The sequence below is a fragment of the Podarcis vaucheri genome (genome assembly GCF_965113315.1).
Source record: "Podarcis vaucheri genome assembly, chromosome: 5".
In the NCBI taxonomy this organism is placed as follows: Eukaryota; Metazoa; Chordata; class Lepidosauria; order Squamata; family Lacertidae; genus Podarcis; species Podarcis vaucheri.
In genome coordinates, this window is record NC_138763.1 from 79,628,982 (window position 1) to 79,649,768 (window position 20,787).

General features: G+C 43.6%; 1 protein-coding gene across 4 annotated transcripts in view; it reads right to left on the bottom strand.

Moving 5' to 3' along the window:
- WAPL (WAPL cohesin release factor) overlaps positions 1 to 20,787 on the bottom strand; it is a 62,989-nt gene that overhangs the window by 25,782 nt on the left and 16,420 nt on the right. The window contains exons 1-3 of one of the 4 annotated variants that reach the window (XM_082222311.1): positions 14,089 to 14,282; positions 8,765 to 9,285; positions 130 to 1,167 (exon numbers count right to left, since the gene is read on the bottom strand). In XM_082222311.1, coding sequence (XP_082078437.1) covers positions 130 to 1,167; positions 8,765 to 9,263 — 1,537 coding nt within the window. In that variant the 5' untranslated portion in view covers positions 9,264 to 9,285; positions 14,089 to 14,282. Of the gene's footprint in view, positions 1 to 129; positions 1,168 to 8,764; positions 9,286 to 14,011; positions 14,283 to 20,787 lie in introns of those variants that run through there. The other 3 variants (XM_082222312.1, XM_082222309.1, XM_082222310.1) reach the window with 3 other exon arrangements.

A 20,787-nucleotide genomic window follows, 5' to 3' on the forward strand; every position in this document is an offset into this window, starting at 1 on the left:
GGGACAGAAAGAGGGAGGGGGGGAGAAAGAGAAAGATTCAGATTTCCACTCTTGGCTTAATGAACCAAATTATTACCTATCAAACTGTAGCTATCAAATTGTGAAACAAGTGCAAAAAATTAATGTTACCTGGGTTAGTGGTTGACTGACTGTCTTGTGAATAGTTCTCACTTCCATCAGAACTGGACTGAAGTGAAGAGGATGGAGCTGCCCGGTTTCTTTTTTTATTGACTTTTCTTTCTAACGGCCGCTCTTCATCATCATCTTCACTTTCACTCAAGTCATCAAAACCAAAGTATTTAATTTTGTAATTTGAGCTTCCAGATGTTCTAGAGCCGCCTTCACCACCCCCTCCTTCATCATTGTCGTCAAACCCAAAGAATTCTAATTTGACATCTTTTTTGGATTTGGTATTGCTAGGTCGAAATCTAGTTGTTGTCTTGGTTGTTGCTATGTCGGCTTTCTTTCTCAGACGTCCTGCTTCTCCCAAATCAGTAGGCGTAGATGTGGCATACTCATCAATACGATCCATAGTGTCTTGTATAGTAACATTACAAACCGACAAACATGATGGATGGAGAACAGTGTAGTCTCTAGTCCTTCCAACAGTCCCTCTAAAACTGGTCCCACTACTTAAAGCAACTTTTTTCACTGGGTTCACACCATCAGTATTTGAATCACTGTTTGCTTTGGCTAAAGGTTGAAGAGTGCCATCCAGTAGCTTATCAAAATTTGTTGTCCCCTGTGATTTTGTTTTGTTGGATCTACAGTATGTCCGACAATTACTTGGCCTGAGAACAGTTTGCATCAGTTCTTCGCTAATGGTTTCCTTTGGACTTTCCATATCTTCTTTAACCAGATATTCATCCTTGTTTTTTATCTCTGAAAGTGGTTCATCATCAAAACCCAACATATATTCTCCTCTTCGGGTATCCTCATTCTCATCTTCCCATTCATATAAACCAGTCACTAATGATTCCTTTGTAAGTGACACTTCTGATGGAGAGTCTCTCTTCCCGATATGGGAGTCCCAAGAATCATGAGATTCCTTCATTTCAATATTGTACCCAGAGATTTCTGCTGTTTGAGCATTCATTATATTATTGTCTTCAACATTCTTGTAGATGAAGTGACTGTTCTCACTGTCATTAAAAGTCTGTATTGTATCTATAAAACAAATAGCAATAATTAAATATAGCTTATATTTTAAGTTTAACTGAATTTCATTTATACTTTACAAAGAAATAGAGAAATATTCAACAAACAGCAATTTCCCAGTTGGGACACATCAACAAGACAGTTATTTGTTACTATTAGGTTCACTACAATATTACCCTCTGTTTTTTAGTGACACGAGACAATAGTCAGGCCTGGGTACAGAACATATCTCCACCCAGGTGCAGGAAAGAGTCGCTCCATAGCTGCAGTTTTTCTTCTACTGCAAAACCAAACCAGCATTCACATAACATGTCTGGAGTTTGCTGACTAAAGCTGCCACTCCACCCACTTTCATTACACTCCACCCGGGTTATCCAGTACAGCACCATGCTTCAATGTAAACTCAGACAGGATTGCTATGGACCAGCCTCAGCCACATTCACAACTCTAATTGAATTCAACTTACAGATCCTTTGACCAAGCCATGTTAACACTGTTTGGGATAGTACTAAACATAGACCAAAACCTATAAAGAGAAATGTTGGAATGGCAGGTCAGATCAAGTTACTACATTTAGTCAGAAGGTTGCAAAAGAAATTATAAAGTGATGTATCCAATGTACAGTGGTACCTCGGGTTACATACGCTTCAGGTTACAGACTCCACTAACCCAGAAATCGTGCTTCAGGTTAAGAACTTTGCTTCAGAATGAGAACAGAAATCGTGCTCCCGTGGCGCGGCAGCAGCGGGAGGCCCCATTAGCTAAAGTGGTGCTTCAGGTTATGAACAGTTTCAGGTTAAGTACGGACCTCTGGAACGAATTAAGTACTTAACCCGAGGTACCACTGTATATAATTTGTTCATAATAGGTTCAATACCTACAAACAGCTTAATATTTCATTAGCTGTGTACTAGAAATTTCTGTATTCAATCTTCCAATATAAAGCGCAGCTTATCCACTAAATAACTAGAAGCTTTCTTGCTTCTGTAAACCAATTAAAATTTGCATAAAAGGAAGTAACTGCAGTTACTGTCACAGAATTATAGAGCTGGAATGGACTCCCGAAGGTGTTCTAATCCACCCCCCTGCAATGCTGGAATGTGGAGGTGGCCCTATGGGAACTGAACCAGTGTCCTTGGCATTGGTTCACTTCGTCAGGTACTGCACTGAAATCTTTAAATGCCTAGGTTCAAATCTCTGCTCAGCCATGATGCATTGTAGATGTGATTCCAACAGGTTACTTTCTACTCATTCAACCTCAGTTAACATTTTTAACCATGTTTGCAGGAACAATGACCTGCTTCACAGGACTGTTGTGAAGGCAAATAAGTCAATAAGCATTAAATCAATGTATTAGCAGTGCTTTAACTACACCTAATGAGCCCATTATATGTGGCCTTGTGACTTCTTTCCTAGCCACTGTAAACTGAGGTGTAAACTCATCAAGTTTATTCCTGCAGAAAATCCACACAATGAAGCCAACTAGATATAATGGAAGAATATTAGGAACAGTTTGATAAAGATAAGCAGTTATTTCCTACCCCACAAGACCTAAAAGACCGCAGACTGTTCTGTCTATTCTTTTCAGTTTTGCTTTTGTTATATTTCTCAAACCATCGGTCCTTTTTTTGCCTATGGCTCTGACCCACGAAAACAACTAGAAACATAAGTGGGTTTTTCCTGTTTTACTCCTCTCTTCTGCTAAATGCCCTATATGCTGTGAAAAGTCACTTCTGAAGATGACATGGGTAGGCTGGACACCATCACCCCACCCCATGACCAGAAATATCTTCTATTTATATTTTCACACAACTGAATTCAAGTCTGCATCTGTCCTTTTCAGTTGAAGCGATCAGAGAAATCAGCAGAATTATGGACCATGTTCAATTTACACTGTTCTCTTTTGTGAATGTAGAGAAGTGAAGGGGAAAGTCCTCAAATAAAACCTAGGTTGTGGAATTTCCTTCTGGAAGAAGTTTGCCTTGTTGAATTTTAAGTATCAGGTCACACACTTTGCTTTTTTCAGAGGCTTTAAGGTTGCAAACAAAGTTTCGTTCCCTACTGTTTTATGGTTTATTCTTATTTTTAGACTTGCTTTTTAACTACTCACCTAGTCACCACTGGCGACAAAGAATTTCATCCAGGCAAATGAGCAAGCTGCCAGAGGAAGAATGGAGTACTGCCCTGACAGCCTGCCATGTTTCTCTGCCATATAATCTTAAAATATGTGCCAAGCTCATCTCATTAAAACTTGCAGCTGAAGTACACATTACCATCTTTATGATGGAAGGTGCAGAACCAAGCCTGCCGTTACCTACACTTGAGTCCAGGAAAAGAACTTTCTGCTGGTGGGCAATACAGGGTTGGCTGCCTCCATCAGCCATGCTCCTCTATTAAAGGAATTCAAAAATGTCATGAGAAATCTCGAATCAGTCCTGCTATTGGCTATGCTCCTTGCCCATGCTGGTAGAAGGCGGCTCTCCAGAGGAAACCTACCTCTGCCAGGGATGAAGCCATTGGGGAAGGAATACTGCCCACTTACACACTTACACGTAATAGGGAGCTTCTGCTGCTGCTAGAGTGAACAGGCATGGTGGGGAGGGATGGTGTAAGGTGGCACAACCACTGGGGACTAGCCCAGCCCCTTGTGCTGAAGACTACCATCAGTCACCAGATGTTGCCTGTATTATGTGCCTACTCTCCTTCTCTAATACAGATCCTCATGAATAACATGAAGCATGAGGTGAGAGAAGTGTATGTGCACTACTTAAATGACTGGATTCTGCTTTTTCAAAGGGCCCGCTACTGCAACGTGTATGGTAACCATGCTTTGTGCCTATTCCTTATGTTGTAATTAGCATATTGTTTTACTGTCTTTGGCCATCTTTATTTTGATTGTTTATTTGTACCAATTCAAGTAACACTTCTTCAGACTGATGAATGGTCACTCGCCTCTAGTAAACAACTACATCTTTTGCAAGTTTTGAGCTGAATTCAAAGTGCTTATGTTGTCCTGAATAGCCTGGGACCCAAATATCTTAGAGAATGTCTTTCCCAAACCAACCTGTCCTGGTTTAAAATCAGCTAAAGAGGCTTTCGTGTTGATTCCTACAAGTGATGAGGTCAGAAGTACAAGGGTCTATATCAGAGCTTTTTCAGTGTCAGTTCCAAAACTTTCAAATGATCTCCCCAATGAAATGCATCGTACTTTTGGAGATGAGGAAGTCTAATTTGTTGAAATCAGTTTGTACAGTACCATATTGGCCCGAATATAAGCCGCACCTTTAAAATTAAAGGGGTAGAAAGACATAACCCAAGAAGGAGTGGGGGCCAACGGGACAGTGCTTTCACTCCGCCGCCCGCAGCAGTGCTTCCAGAGGGTCAGCACCACCATAGCCCCTGATGGGATGGGCAGAGAGAGGTGGAGGCTGGTGGGACTCACACGCCCCTCAGCGGGCTAAAGCTAGGCAGCACCTTGGGCTAGTGCCAGTCCCAGCACACCGGCTATATCTCCTGTTCCTCCTCCTAGCAGACCCCACTCGCTGTCTTGTCTGTGCTCCTTCCTTCCTTCTCCTCCTCACCGCGTTCTGGCTCTCTCTCAGCAACCCCCCTTGCTGTGCCGCCATCTTGGGAGCCGGCCCAGCCAAAACCAGGCAACATCCGGGGACAAGCCTGCTCCAAGCCAATTTTTGTTTGTGAATATAAGCCGCAGATAACCCTACTTTCCTCACAAATCTCTGACTATTCCACCCTCACTTCATCACATATAGGCTTCAAAACATTCCAAGTCAACAAGTGTAGCATGAAGCTTTCAGAACATACTTACTTATAAATTAAGAAGAGTACCTACATTTACATGGCAAATAACCCATTTTCATGTTCTACGAAAAAGCTATCAGCCAAGTGTCTAAAATATTTCAAGATCACAAACAGTTAAACTGAAGCTTCACTACAACTTCTACCAACAGTGGTAATCAAACAAAACTCTCTGCACTGCTTGTGCTCTAAAGCAGAAATGCAATGTCAATTCTCATGAATTCAGCAGTAGAGCTCTTTAAGGATGAATGCTGTTGACAACAGAATTTAGCTTGCTACTTCTGCTTTGTCCTTTGACTATTTCCTACCACGTTTACCAAAATTGCTTCTTTGCTGGGTGAGCTGTTGCTCTAATCTTTACGTAACCTTTCCACAGCCTTCTTATCTAGAATCCTTCCAACAGATGTTCCCTTTAACCACATCTTTACCAGGACAGGCTTGTGTTTTATACAGATAATAAATGATATTTAATAGGAAAGGGAGGCTTCAAGGAATATCATGATTTTATAGGACTATAAATTAGAATCATAAAATGAATTAGGGAAAACTGGCACCACTATGCATGTCTCTGCTGTATTACTACTTGTAAAGGGCAGAAAAGATAATATAACCATTCTTTAAGCAAACTCCCAACTGTATCATCAAGTTTTCCAAAGTGACCAAACAGAACCACTACAGGTTTTTTGAGGAATTCAAGTAAAAAAAAAACATAGTTAGAACATGTGCCCGTAAAGAGTTGTCTCAGACTACAATTCTAAAGGTCAGGGTAAAACAGGCACTAACTACCAAAGAACATACACTACTCATGAAAGAATAGTTTATACTCAAAAAAGGGATGTGAAACTTAGTACCTGACAGTCAAAGTCTGCAGCTACAGAAAGGGGGAAAGGATAGCCCTACACGGATTGTCCTCCATCCCTCTTAATTTGGCATGGCACCTACATATTTTCATTTCACCTGCATAAGGAAAGCAAACTCCTTCAATCAGCTGTTGTTCATAAACTCATCCAGCTCTGGAGAGAGGAAAAGCATGGAAGATCATATGTGTAATAGTACAAAAGCTTTCCATTAGTATGGCATTTCGTTAGCAGAGCTCAAGCGTCTATCAGGAGGCAAACATTAAGAACCTCCTCCCAGCTACTACTCATGATTGCACACACCAGAGCATTATCAAGAAAGCCAGAAGGCAAGATCAAACCCTCTTCACTATGCACATAAAGATTATTCTAGCACTTCTAAACACAAGATCTCTCTGAAATATAAAGAGGTTCTGCTGGTTATATAGATCAGAGATAGCTAAGCTGTGCCTCTCCAAGTGTTTATGGACAACTCTCATCATCTCTGGTCAATGGCCATGGCGTCTGGGGCTGATCAAAAGTTAGGCAACATGTTCTAGATTTTGTGTTTTTGGCTTTGTAGCTGCAAGAGCTATTAGCTTGTACTATCAATTGGAGGAAGCAACATTCACAAAAGCTACATAAATCATTATGATTACTGTGCATCTCAGCATCAGATTGATTACAACATCTCTAATCATAACTCACATTCCTATTAAAAAAAAATGTATACATAGCGGCTGCGTTTCTGCATCATCCTAAACCAAAGCTCAGTGCAATGTGAATTAGAAGAAACAAGCAGCAACAAACTGCAAGCTTATTTACTTCCCTCTCTTTTCCTCCCATGTGTCTGGACTCCGGAAGGAGTTCAGAAGCGTTTGTTTCAAGCTTTGATTAACCAGAGCTTGCCATGCCATCTGGATCCAGAACTGTCATCAATCTTAACTATGTTTAGTAGAAACAAACCTGCTTCAATAACTACTGTTTGAAGGTGACTTGTTTGAAACTAATCATAGCTAAAGCAGGTTTGTTGGTCCAGAGTCCGACAATTGAACATGCTAAGTGAAATCTTCTGTATTTCTCCACTAGGCTGGACAAGAGTATGGTGGGGGGAAGCAAGCTCATTGTGATTTGTTCCTACTAAATTATGGTTTAGGATGACATGCAAACAATGGCAAATTGACAGTCAAGCAAGTGGCCCACTTTTAAAAATGAATTAGAATCTTCAGTCTTGGAAATAAGAGCACAGTAGAGCCCTACTAACTTAAAACATTCCCTACCTCTCTGTCTGAAATTTAAGCTGCTGAGGGGGCGACATTTTGTGAGATGCCAGACTTCGAGTGCCCAACTATGCATTTAGGAAAGTAACAAATGTAGTAATTTCCTGGATCACAGCTTATGTGATCAGATTTAGAGATCATATACTGTAATCATATATGTGTATACTACCTTAATTTGATTATTTATGCAGGCACATGCTTAGTGAATGAACACTTGTTGTTTTATCAAGTATTTCAGGAATCCAGGTGAGTATTACTCTGTGGGATTTAATTTGAGCACACCAGAGATTTCTGGTAAACATGATCTGTTTTTCTTCAATTCTTGAGCAGGTGGATTTTGCTAATGAGTATTATTGCTCTATGATTTTCAAATGAACCTCACCTCCTGTTATACCTTATGTCTTTTATCCAACTTTTAGACACATTTTCAGAAACTAGTAACATTAAAATACAGGTAATTACACCACAAGCCTCCCCTTACAGATATGTATAAAATGCAAAAGCAGTTGCACATTATGCCAAGTGAGCAAAGCAGAAGCACAAGCAAGTCAGTTTTGTGCTTTCCTTGCTTCTGCAGTAACATACAAAGTGCAGACCCCCTGATCTCATACGAAGTGATTTACATGTTCTATTTTGTAGGGAGGATACTTAAGTCCCTACTCTGCATGTTACCAAAAAGACAGCAAAAACAGAACCCTGTTTCAGTAGCATTCTACCTCTAGTTTTACAAATCTGTTTTTTCCTCACAACAGCAGGACAGGGCTTGTCACCTGACAGGGCAAAATAAGTTCATTAAAATGTTTATGGGAGTTTTGGGGGGGTTGGTCATTGGTTTGCCACTTAATGTAGCATTAAGTGGCATTCAAGTGCTGTTCTTTTTAAACTATTTTTAAGCCTTGCACCACTCTCCAGGATCTCTGCAGCCTCACCCGTAAGCTAGATATTGGAGAGTCCTGGGTGTATGTGCCAAACTTCTGCAACTGCAACTGCCCCCTCCCAGGACATTTCTTCTGCTCCACTCCAATTTTAGATTTTTCACTTCATCCACAAATGGCTAAAAAATATCAGCCATAGTTTCAATCATATTTCTGTTTTTCTTACTTCTCTAATATACAAAGTAGATATTTTGACATTTCTGCAGAGATCTTGACATTTCTACATCACTATAGAGGGGCCTTAAAAATAATAAAGGAAAGAACAAAAGCAACCATACTGAACTTGTCATAAAAGTTATTTTAATCTTAAAAGCTAACACACTACTTAATCACACATAAGTTGGCAGAGCCATTGTAAAGGGAGGAATCCATCGTTGTTTGGGCAACTTCCACTCATACTGGGGGCGGATTCACCTTTCCCTCCGCCGCACTGCACACCTCCAAAATGTGCTCCAGAAGATCCCTCAACCAATTCCTTGCTTCCCTGACTTTCAACTTGCAGCTAAAGTGAGCACAAATTTATTAAACGTTCCAACTTGCAAATATGTGAAGTTTAGGAAACTTCATCTCTCACAACCAGAAATCCCTACACATAAGCCCATGCCATGGAACAATTAAAGTAGAGGATCTGATAAGCAGCTGAATCTGAAAGAAAACATTATTTGGTCAAAAGAGTGGCCAACTTGCATGGCTGACTCTAGTTGTTAACTCTGAAATTAACTGTATTATCCAAGCTTACCTGCTATTACAGTGTTAACACTGCTGCTTTTGAGGTCACCATCCTCCATATTTCTGTTTGAGTTCTTCTCTTTTAATCCATGAACAGCATTCTCGAAAGACACACATTTGCTGGACAAAATATCTTCACTGATTGACTGAGTAATTTTGCTATTAGATTCAAGTACAGAAGAGAAGTCGCCAGACTGAGATGGTTCGACTGACTCCAACTGAGAAGAACCTTTAGCTTGTGACACATTCTTTGAAGATACTGGCAGGGATTCTTCATCACTGTCAAATCCGAATGGGTCTTCTATTGCTTCCTCTTCTATTTTGGGTTTCTTAGGAATTTCAGAAATGTCTGGCTTGATGTTGGGCCTCTTCTGTCCTAGCTTGGCCATAAAGGTAGTTTCTCCCCATTTTGTACTAAGAGTAGTCCGTTTGTTGGAAAAAACTTCATCAAATTTTGAACTGCCATTGCCCCCTTTCCTGCTATACGTCTTCCCAAATCTGGATGTCATTTTGACAACTGTTTCATATTCTCTGTAGAAATAAAAAATAAGTATCTTTTAGAATACAATTTTTACATTTTATTACATTAAGGGTTACACAAAGAAGCATCTTTCAAATAAACAATAATTACAAGAAACAATACTGATGGCACTTTTACAGAAAATCAGCTAAAGCACGGCTGTCTAACCTGTGACCCTTCAGACATTACTGAACTATAGCTTCCATCAGACCCATCAGAAATGATGGGAAATGTAATTCAGAACCTCTGGAGGGCCACTGGTTTAGCTGCCACCAACCTAAAATAACACAAGTTATAGATAAAAAATTAAGTTCGTCATTTTAAAATATTTTTCACACTACATTAACAGACTGTACCTGACATTAGTTTTATTTGGGGGGGGGTGCATAGTTAAGCTCCCTTTCAATTGTTTACATGTTCTTGTTTGTTTTTATACTACTGATGACATGCCATTCATATTAGAAAGTATTCGCATCAAGCCTTAAAGGCAAGGTAGAAAATTTGGCCTTTACTATTCCATCAGACTGCAACTGAGGCAGAAGGGAAACAGGACCACTCCACCAGCTCCGCAGATGTTTTAGGCTTCTTCTCTCACTGAACTGTTGTCATCTAAGCTGGTTGTTATAAGAACCCAACAAGATCAAGAAGTGGTTCTTGTGCTTGCTAGTTTCCATCTTCCCTCCTCAACGCTTTTGCCTTGTGTGTCATGTCATGAGGTCAGAGACTACTTTTTAAAAAAGATTATCTACAAGCTGTCCTGGGAAGCTTTTTGGTTGATGAACAGGGCAAGAATGCTTTAAATTTATGAAGTTAAACCACGGGAGTGGGGGGAAGGGGACATAGCTCATAGGTTATGGGTACAGGCTTCTGCCTCTGACCACAACACTTTGGGGGGGCTGCTGCTTCTAAAATGATTGACACCAGTGGCTCACTCTATGACTCTGATGCTACAACCATAAACAGCTTTAATCATCAATGACAGCACAGCCTGTTCTCCTTGTGGTTTAAACCACAGCCATAATATTAGCTCTCCTCTTAGCAGTAAATGGCCGATGCTTCAACCATGATATGGAATCAAAACACTATTGGGGGCTGGGCTAAAGCCTCAACGCCTAGGGCTTGCCGATCGAAAGGTCGGCGGTTCGAATCCCCGCGGCGGGGTGCGCTCCCGCTGTTTGGTCCCAGCGCCTGCCCACCTAGCAGTTCGAAAGCACCCCCGGGTGCAAGTAGATAAATAGGTACCGCTTACCAGCGGGAAGGTAAACGGCGTTCCGTGTGCGGCTCTGGCTCGCCAGAGCAGCGATGTCACACTGGCCACGTGACCCGGAAGTGTCCCCGGACAGCGCTGGCCCCCGGCCAATAAATGTGAGATGGGCGCACAAACCCCACAGTCTGTCAAGACTGGCCCGTTCGGGCAGGGGTACCTTTACCTTTACCTTTAACAGTGAGTCTCTTAGTAGTTTTCCTAAGAACTTGGAGCACCAGCTATATTGTTTTAATAAACATTCCTGAACCTCCTAACAGATGATAAAACTACTGACTGTGACCACAGTGCATCCTACTGAAATTTCAAAAACAAAACATCCGAAGACTCAATATTTTGAGTCGGGGAAAGAGTTTCTTATCAGCATAGAAGACAAACATTCTGCTAAAGAGAAAAAAGCTGATGTTTCAATATACCAGGTAAGTATTTCAACACACAAAATTCAAGACACAAAGCTTGTACAAGAGAAAACTGCAAAAAAAATCTATTAACTGTTAATCCCATTTTACATACATACATATTAAGTAGATTAATGTTATTTTCAGTATTTCATTTTATTTCTGCCTATAAGGTAGCAACTGTGGCAACCTTTCTTTCGGTTTATGTCCCATTCATGGGTGTAGCCAGGATTTTTGTTAGGGGGGTCAGAACCTCAGTTAGTTAAGTATTTTTATTGATTTTTGTTGATTGGGGGAGCAGCTGTCCCCCCCCCCAGCTACACCCATGGTCCCATCTCAATCAAAGCACATAATTCCCTACAGACCCACACACAACTAAGTCAGTGTTTGCAAAAACAGCCACAGATTCAAATTGTCTAGAACAGTTCTGTAGAAGGTAATACAGTAGACAAAAGAAAGTATAATGTATTGATTGATTTGTTATCAAGCCATGAAAAGCACCCCTAACAACTAAAATCCTGACATTCTATGTATCATACAATTTTCAGGAATACCCTAAGGCTGTGGATCTCATCCTCTCAAACATAGGCATCCTTACGCCCACAAGACTAGAAGAAGATTGTTTTATAAACGCTGTTGCCCTTATCATAAGATTTGTTTCTTTTTAAAACCCTATTGTCATTTTAATTTTTCAAGCTTTTTAAAGTTGCTATTTGAAATATGTGGAATATTTTATTAAACCAGGGTAGATTTATTACTAGACCATCAAATGATATATGCATACATACTGTACTAGAAAATGCTGGTGAAAGGGGCAATTCAAATATTGATACACTGGTGCAACTTGTCAACTTATGCTATAGGGGTGCTTAATAATAATAATAGTAGTAGTAATAGTAATAATAATAATTTATTTATACCCTGCCCATCTGGCTGGGTTTCCCCAGCCACTCTGGGCGGCTCCCAACAAAATTAATGATGAAGATAATCATAATAATAAAGCGATAAAACATCAGACATTAAAAACTTCCCTAAACAGGGCTGTCTTCTAAATGTCAGATAGTTGTTTATTTCCTTGACATCTGATGGGTCTTCCACAGGGTGGGCACCACTACCGAGAAGGCCCTCTGGCTGGTTCCCTGTAAACTCACTTCTCGCATTGAGGGAACCACCAGAAGGCCCTCAGACCTGGACCTCAGTGAATGATGGAGGTGGAGACGCTCCTTCAGGTATACTGGGCCGAAGCCGTTTAAGGCTTTAAAGGTCAGCACCAACACTTTGAATTGTGCTCAGTAATAGTATTACTTGCTAAAGGACAAATTACATTCAGCCACACACACCAGTTTTTAGAACAGCATCTTGCATAAATTGCCTGGTAAATAACTTGTTTTACTTTACTGTGGAGATGAGGAAACCTGCAGCCCTCCAGATGGACTCAACTCCCAGGAGCCCAAGTCAGTAAAGACCCATAGTGAATGGTGATGAGAGCTGTACTGCAGCAAGGTTTGGCGGGCCACCCTACAATTTCATTTGATTAGACTAGGAATTATTTAAGTTCAAACACCAAAGTTGATCTAAAGTTCTGAACCAGATCAAGCACACTATGAAAAAAACTAGCCTTGAAATGTTTGCAACTGAAGCACCTTCTCCTTTCTGCCTTCTACTCTTCCCAAGAGTGCTTCAGTTTTACTTTGCAGCTCACAACCTAGCCCTTTCATATTCTTTGCTGACCACTAAGATATTAGTTAAGGCTGGGACAGTGAAAAAGAAGATCACAGAATATAAATGTGCAAAGTTTACTACATCATTAAGTATTAACGCTACACTCATATGGTTGTTCAAAAAGTTATATCGAAAGCCACCTGATCAATCATTTTAAAGATAGCCTGCCTCAAGGGCCTTAATGTATTTTCCTGCACTGCTTCTCAGATCATGAAAGGCGCCCTCCCCCCTTTTAACTTAAGGCACGGGCGATGGTGCCTTATGACGGCAAGGGAGGGGCGGGAGGATGAGGATACCGCGTCATCCCGAATGAAAACACCAAGTTAATGGAAGATGTCGTCATTTCCCTTCCGGTTTTCTCAGGGCTGTTACCGTCCTCCCGCCTCGCTCCCCACCCACCCATGTAACTTGCAAGAGAGCAGACAGCGCCAGCGCGACCATAGGGGAAAGCGGGGAAACAGAGCCACTGCGGCCACTGTTTCGGGACAGGGGCCCCTACGAATAATGACGGGTGGGAAGGGGGGGCTCTGAACCCGAGGCGGCGTCCAAGCCGCACCCTAGTCCGAGTTGGGGGAGGGGGGATACAGGACCGCACGAGAGAGCTTGGCAGGAGTTCGTACTTTGGGCAACAGCCCCCCCCCCCAGATCGGGAGCATCCCGAGCCGAAGCGGGCCGTTCCAGGATGAGGCCAAAGTCGCCTCCTCAGCACTTACCCCGGAAGAGGCCTCGGCGCTGGGAGTCGACGCCTCTCTCTCGCCTCGGATTCCGACCCACCTGATCGCCCCAAGGACCCCTCGCTCGCAACCGCCCCGGCTCTCGATTGGGGGCGAAGGGAAGGGGGGGGAAGGAGAAATGCAGGGCGGCAGGTTAAGACCCTCGAAATAAGCAGGTCGCAGGAACCGATTCGCCGCGCACGTCTCCTCGGGAGTCACTTGCGCCGCGATCCGCTAGGAACCGAGTCCTCCTGCCCGGGATTGCAGCCCCCGATCCCGGTTAAGTGCCATGGGGGGCAACCGGGGAGTCGTATTTTTTAAGCTTTGGGGGGGGGTAGGGAGAGAAGATCCCTTGCTTGGTGTTTATAGTCACAGAAACGCAGGCCATTCGGGCTTCGGAGTTAACGCCTCCACCCTCCCCTTCTCCTTATGTACACACGCATATTTATCTACGGATTCCCTCCCGGCTTCATCCTCGGGGCCGCCTCGCCTTCTGCGGCCTTGCGAGGCTTCCCGTCGTGTGGGAAGGCGAGGAAGAGAAAGCAGGCCGCCGCCGCCTCCTCCTCCTCACCCAGCGCCGGAGATCCCGGCATAGGCCTCCGGGAGTTCGCTCGGCCTCTCTCTAATTCTCCACACTTACCACAGCGAGGCCGAGGAAGCGAGCACACAAACGCACAACCACAACCGAGAAACGGAAGGGGAGGGGGGGAACGAAACCTGCCGGGGTAGGTGGAGAGGGACGGGGGTGGCGGGGCCTCCGCCGGCTTCGCTCCCAACGGCCGGGCTCCCGGGCTCTCTCCTTCCTGCCCTCGCTCGGTGCCTTCGGGCGACGCCCCCGGGGCCTCGGGCTCCTCCGGCCGCCTCTCCTCACAGGCCGCCGGGCTACAGCGCCGGCCTCGCGTCTTCGCAGGAGCCGCCGAGCCGCCGCCACCACCGCCGCCGCCTCCTCCTCCGGCTGCTGCTGCTGCTGCGCCGCCGCTTCCTCCGCGCCGGGATTATCGCCGCCGCCGCTTCTGCTGCTACTACTAGTGCGGCTGCTCTTTGAACAGGGCCCTGGACCATCTCTCCGCCATTTGCCCCCCGCTCCTTCCGTCACTGCGCTCACACACTCGGCCTCCCTCCGTCGCCGCCGCGGCCAATCACGGCCCGCGTTGCTCAACCGACGAGCCGGGCGACGTCGCGCATGCGCCGCCGCCGGCCGTGTTCGGGCGCCCCCGCGAGTGCGCGCGCGCGCCAGCCAGCCGAAGGGCTGATAGAATTTGTAGTTGGTGTTCCGTCTGGCTGGTTGCAGCTCCTTTCCTCGCCCCCTGCTCCTCCTCGCACGCGCACAGTCATGGTGACTTCCCTTTTTGGGGACGCGTTTTGGAGCCTCTGGAGAGTTCTGCAAACCGCAGCAGTGCTGACTCAGTGGCCCAAGGGCTCCCTTGACAGCTTACCTACTTAATATCCCCTGTTTTTTGTGGTCTGGCTGTTGGATGCGTTGCTTTTTATTGAGTTTGTTGCTCTGGTTTGCGGGAAGGACCCATGGGGTAAAACAGGGCTGGCAACCTAAGGCCCATGAGCCACAAGCGGCCCACGGGGGTCGTTTAACCAGCCCACGAGCCACCCCCAAACCGAGCCACCCGCACAGCGAGTCCCTTCGCACTGGACTAAACTGGCGCTGCACGGCAACTCGCTTCCGCGATGCCAGAAATCACGTCTGTGCATGCTCAGACGCCGAATATTGTGTCTGCAGACGCAGGTGCCAAAAATTGCAGCTACGCACGCTCACAATCCGGCCTACAGGGATCTCCACCAGTGGCGTAGCGTGGGTTGTCAGCACCCGGGGCAAGGCAAGTAATTTGCACCCCCTAACCCGTGGATTTGTGCCCCCTAACCCTAACCCCCAGATGTTGCGCCCAGTGCGGCTGGGCCCCCCTGCACCCCCCCCACGCTACGCCACTGATCTCCACTGGAGTGAACTGGCCAAGGCGAGGTAAACCTTGCTGACCCCTGGATTAAAAGCAGCATGCAAACAACAACAACAATTTTATTATTTATATCCTACCCATCTGGCTGGGTATCCCCAGCCACTCTGGGAGGCTCCCAACAGAATATTAAAAGCACGATAAAACATCAAAAACTTCCCTAAACAGGGCTCCCTTCAGATATCTTCTAAAAGTCAGAAAGCTGTTTATATCCTAGACATCTGATGGGAGGGCGTTCCACAGGGTGGGCGCCACTACTAAGAAGGCCCTCTGCCTGGTTCCCTTTTAACCTCACTTCTCGCAGTGAGGGAGCCGCCAGAAGGCCCTCGGAGCTGGACCTCAGTGTCCGGGCTGAATGATGGGGATGGAAATAACAACGACAGATACACACAACACCACCAGGGCCGGATTAAGACCTGTAGAGGCCCAAAGCACTTAAAAGATTTTGGTTCCCCTATATATATCTATTTCAAAATACAGTCGTACCTTGGGTCCTGAACGCCCTGGAACTCGGACGTTTTGGCTCTCGAATGCCGGAAGTGACTGTGCCGGTTTGCAAACATGCTTTTGGTATTTCTTGAAAGTTTAAGATTACAGAAAAAAGTAAGAAAAAGAGAGAAAAAAGAGATTAAACAATACCAATCAGTACATATAAAAAAAAGAACAAAGCACACAATACATCAAAGCAAAAATAAAAAAAATTAAAAACCCATCCAATATTTCCATATCTTTATCTTGTTTCATCGACCTCCTCACACCTCCCTTTTTTGTATTCTAGTTATTAATTATTTCAGCAAATCCTTTCCATCTTTCACTATTTTCTGTCATTTAATTGTCTTAATTTATTTTAACCTTATCTTACCCTAAAAAAACCCTAAAACTTATTTGTACATAACTCCTTATAACATTTCTACTAAAGCCATATAGTTTCATTCCAACATTTTTCTAACACTCATTAATTTTACAGTATTTCTCTAAAAAAAATTTAAAACTTTCTTCCAATCTTCATCCACCGTCTCTCGGGTTCTGTCAGTCCTTTCTATCCATTCCATATAGTCCATCAACCTGGTGACCTTCTGTCCGAGGTTCTTAACTCTCTTCCATGTCCCTTCTGCAGATCTTCTTCATATTTATACCTGCACTTTACTTTGTCTTCTGCTGATCTTGTTCTTAATTTCCTTCCTTTAACACTGAGGAGTTGATCTCGGGGAGACTCCAGCCTAACAATGTCTTTATCCCTTCTTGACGGGTCAGCCCATTCTCCATAGTCAGAACTAAAATCCAAAGAATATTTCAGAGCACGTTTCAAAATCCCTCCACAGTTGAAGGCCCCCACCACTCCAATCCCCCCCTGGCCCAAAACCAGGTCCCAAAGGCCAGAACGTCCCTGCATAAGGGGATCTATCCAACTTTCCTTCTCCAATCCAAGCGGGACTCCATCTCTCCAAATCTGGCTTTCTCCAGATTCGATCATCAAAAACAACAGCTTATGTTCATACAAGGCCGAGGCTCTCTCCACTTGTATTACTTGAGGTTCAACTACAACCTCCTCCTTTATCTTCTCCACAGCTTGCCATGTCAAAACAGATTCCTGGGTCGGTTCCGGAGTAGTTTCTGTATAGGTATTCACTTTTTGTCCCAAATCATTTTTTGTCCAAAATTGTCAATTTTAGTAATCATCACATCCGTCTTCTCATGAAGCTGTTCCAATACGGCACTTGTCTTGCAAAAAGCAATCACTAAGGCTTCTTCTGTCCACATTCTTGTCCAAGGTCAATGTCTAATTCTCACAGTCTTTAATCTCTGCAGCTGGAGAATTCCCCAGCTCCACTCCTGCAACAGTTTCAAAAGCTCCCTCTAGGGGAAACAATTTCTATTTGTATCCGTCCTTTTACAAGCAGGTCCAGCAACAAAGTTATTTTCGATTTTCAGATATTTTGCTCCTTTTAAGAAGAGAAGAAGAAGAGTTTGGATTTGATATCCCGCCTTTCACTCCCTTTAAGGAGTCTCAAAGCGGCTAACATTCTCCTTTCCCTTCCTCCCCCACAACAAACACTCTGTGAGGTGAGTGGGGCTGAGAGACTTCAAAGAAGTGTGACTGGCCAAGGTCACCCAGCAGCTGCATGTGGAGGAGCGGAGACTCGAACCCGGTTCCCCAGATTACAAGACTACCGCTCTTAACCACTACAGTGCAAAAGGAAACATTGGAATCAATATGTTTCTCTTATTTGACTATCTGTCAACATACGTTTTATTCACAGTCAATGAACTTTCCCAAAACGTCACTTCCTGGCAGCCCGTTCCCAGGTTCAAAATGGTGGTAATTTATCTTTCTTCACTCTCTCTCCTGCAGGCTTAAACAATCTGAAATTTCCCCCCTCTTCTCCTGCTTCCAAGGGGGGTTTAGTAATTTTAGCCGATGGAGGTTTAACCCTTTAGCAAAGACTTTCCAGATTTTAGCTTGCAATGTCTTTGCTTCAATCTATTTACAAAAGCGGAAGGCGGACTTCCTGTTTGGAACCTTCCCGCTTCGGTGCCAAATTAAGATGTTTAATAATCCAATTTTCTGTTCTACTCACGGGTAGTTGTTTAAAGTCCAATTGTCCACAGGAAAAAGTCAGCGCTCTCCGGTTTTTGATGGGTCTCCGCCTCGCCGTGGTGGTCCAGACCCTGATTTCCACGAAGCGGATTCCTCCCAGTCAGAGGAAACCTGCCATTGCCGGAGGCGCTAACCCGGAAGTCTCTGCAAACATGCTTTTGGAACCAAAATGTCCAATGGGGTTTCCGCAGCTTCTGATTGGCTGCAGAAGCTTCCTGCAGCCAATCAGAAGACACAATTTGGTTTTCGAAAATTTTGGAAGTTGAATGGACTTCCGGAATGGATTCCATTCAACTTCCAAGGTGCAACTGTATAAACAATATTAAACCATAAAATACAATTTTATTTTTCAAAATAAAACAACCTAGAGTAAGATGGAAAATGTTTCTTTTTCTATATTTGTATAAATAATATTTATTTTCAGCTGCACCACATGGTCCGTGGTAAATCTGGCATTGGAAAATTTCTGGGGTGTTTCCCTTCCCTTGATGCCTTAATTATGTGCTTAATATTTAATCCAGCCCCAAACTTCTGATTGTTCTCTCGTCTCTAAATGCACAAGCTTCTGCTGCCATTTAACTCCTTTTCTTCCTGTGATTTGGCTTTAGTGTGGACCAATGTTGTATATAGTCTGATTCTCTAACCTAGCAACGTAACTCAGTCGGTAGAACAAGAGACTCTTGATCTTAGAGTCCTGGGTTCAAGCCCCACATTGGGCAAAAAGATTCCTGCATTGCAAGGAGTTAGACTAGATGATCCTTTGTGGTCACTTCCAACTCTACAATTCTGTGATTCTAAGAACCTGAGTGTGGTCAAAGTGGAGAACGTCCAATAATGGGCAAGGGCAAGCTGGTTAAGAACTCTTAACTCTCATTGGACTTTCTGGACTTTACTTTGCCCCACAAGAATTAATTCCATTCACATATATGGGATAAAATAAAGGAGGGCCCTTGATGAAACTGTTGACGAGGGCACTGGCCCTCTCCCCTCCAACCTTACCTAGGAGACTGTTGAAATCCTCATCATAGTTACTTTATATAGCTCGATCAGTATAGCAGTGCTCTACCATGTAACAAAAGCAAAAGGGCAGGTCCCTACATGATTAATTTTAGTCTAAATTTCAACACTCTGGCCAGAGTCAACAAAAGGAGAGGAGGGAAAGAAGGGTAACTAGAGCAGGGCTCAGCAAACTTTTTCAGCAGGGGGCCGGTCCACTGTCCTACAGACCTTGTGGGAGGCCGGACCATATTTTGGGGGGGGGGGATAATGAACAAATTCCTATACCCCACAAATAACCCAGAGATGCATTTTAAATAAAAGCACACATTCTACTCATGTAAAAACATGCTGATTCCCAGACCACCAGTGGGCCAGATTTAGAAGGCGATTGGGCTGGATCCGGCCCCCAGGCCTTAGTTTGCTTACCCATGAACTAGAGGGAAGAAATTGTTGTTGTTGTTATTTTAATTTCTTGTACCCTGCCCATGTGACTGAGTTGCCCGTCCGCTCTGGGCGGTTTCCAACAGAATACAAAAGAATATTTATTTAATTTGAAAACTGCCCTTCATCCAAAGATCACAGGGCACTTCACAACATAAAAATGCAAAATGAAACACAAAATACATAAAGTTACAAGGGACATTTGTGGTGTTTAATGTATTTACATTTCATTTCAATCTATTCTCCCAGTTCATGTTCCTCCCACTCTCATCCATATTGGAGACTTCTGGAGGCAGTAATCTGGTGGTTTTGGTTAGTTTTTGTTTTACGTATGTTGATATTGTAAAACACATGTATATTGATGGGGCTTTGTAAAATATTTTATGAAGCAATCTTTCTTCATTTGTATCTTAAGAATCAACGTTGTCTTAGAGAAGTTCTGCGCTTGCTTATGTGCCCAAGGCCATAGTACTGAGTCTACTTTTGAGGCAGAACTTGAACTGATTTTAGCCAGCAATCTGCAGTTCAGCACCAGCTTCTGACTGGTTGCTTTCCCTTACTAAAGGTATTGCAACCTGGCACATAGATGGCCTGAAGCCTAAATGCTAGAATACGTCAGCTTTGTAAATGCCGGCAAGTGAAAAACCAAGTATCAGTGACTGAAATCAAAATTCAAGAGATGGGAAATCAATAAGTGATCCCTATCATGGCTCCACTGTGTCAGAAGTGCAAGCCAGTCAGCAAAGAACTGCTGTGCGCTCAAACACCCTTTCTTTTCTGCAGTTTACACTCCCATATGGTACAATCATGCCAGTTTGAGAATCCTCCCTAGTAGGTAATAGCTGCTGGAAATACTGGTTCTACAGGATGAAGCAACAATGATAGTCTCATACAGTACATCTTCACCAGTCTTCCCCCCCCCCGCCCCAACTCCTACATGAACAATGAGCAACGTTCGCTCCTGAAAGACAGTATTACTAAAATATATTGCATTAAAAATCTCAGTTTTTAACAGGATTGCCACCACTGTTTCTCATAGAATGTATTTTAAAGCAAATTTTACTTGGGAGTTCTTTCTCTCTCACACACAAAAATTGTGCTAGGCTGAAAGAATTACATTAAGACTAGCAATATTTCTGTGTGTCCTGCATATCCCTTGGTTGTCACAAGTTTTTGTCTAAAGCAAAATCTGAAGTGAATTCAGGTTCATTCTCAGGCAGAGGTATGAGAAACTTTGAGGAAACCCAAAGGTTGTTTTTTAAAAATATAGTTATTTTAGACTGGGTTGGAGTGGGAATAGCAGGATTACATTTTCTCACGTTGTAGCTATCTCTGATAAGATGTGGTAAGATACCAGATGGTTGAATCCAGTAGGACTTAAATCAGTGCAGTACTGTTGAAGGTAATGGG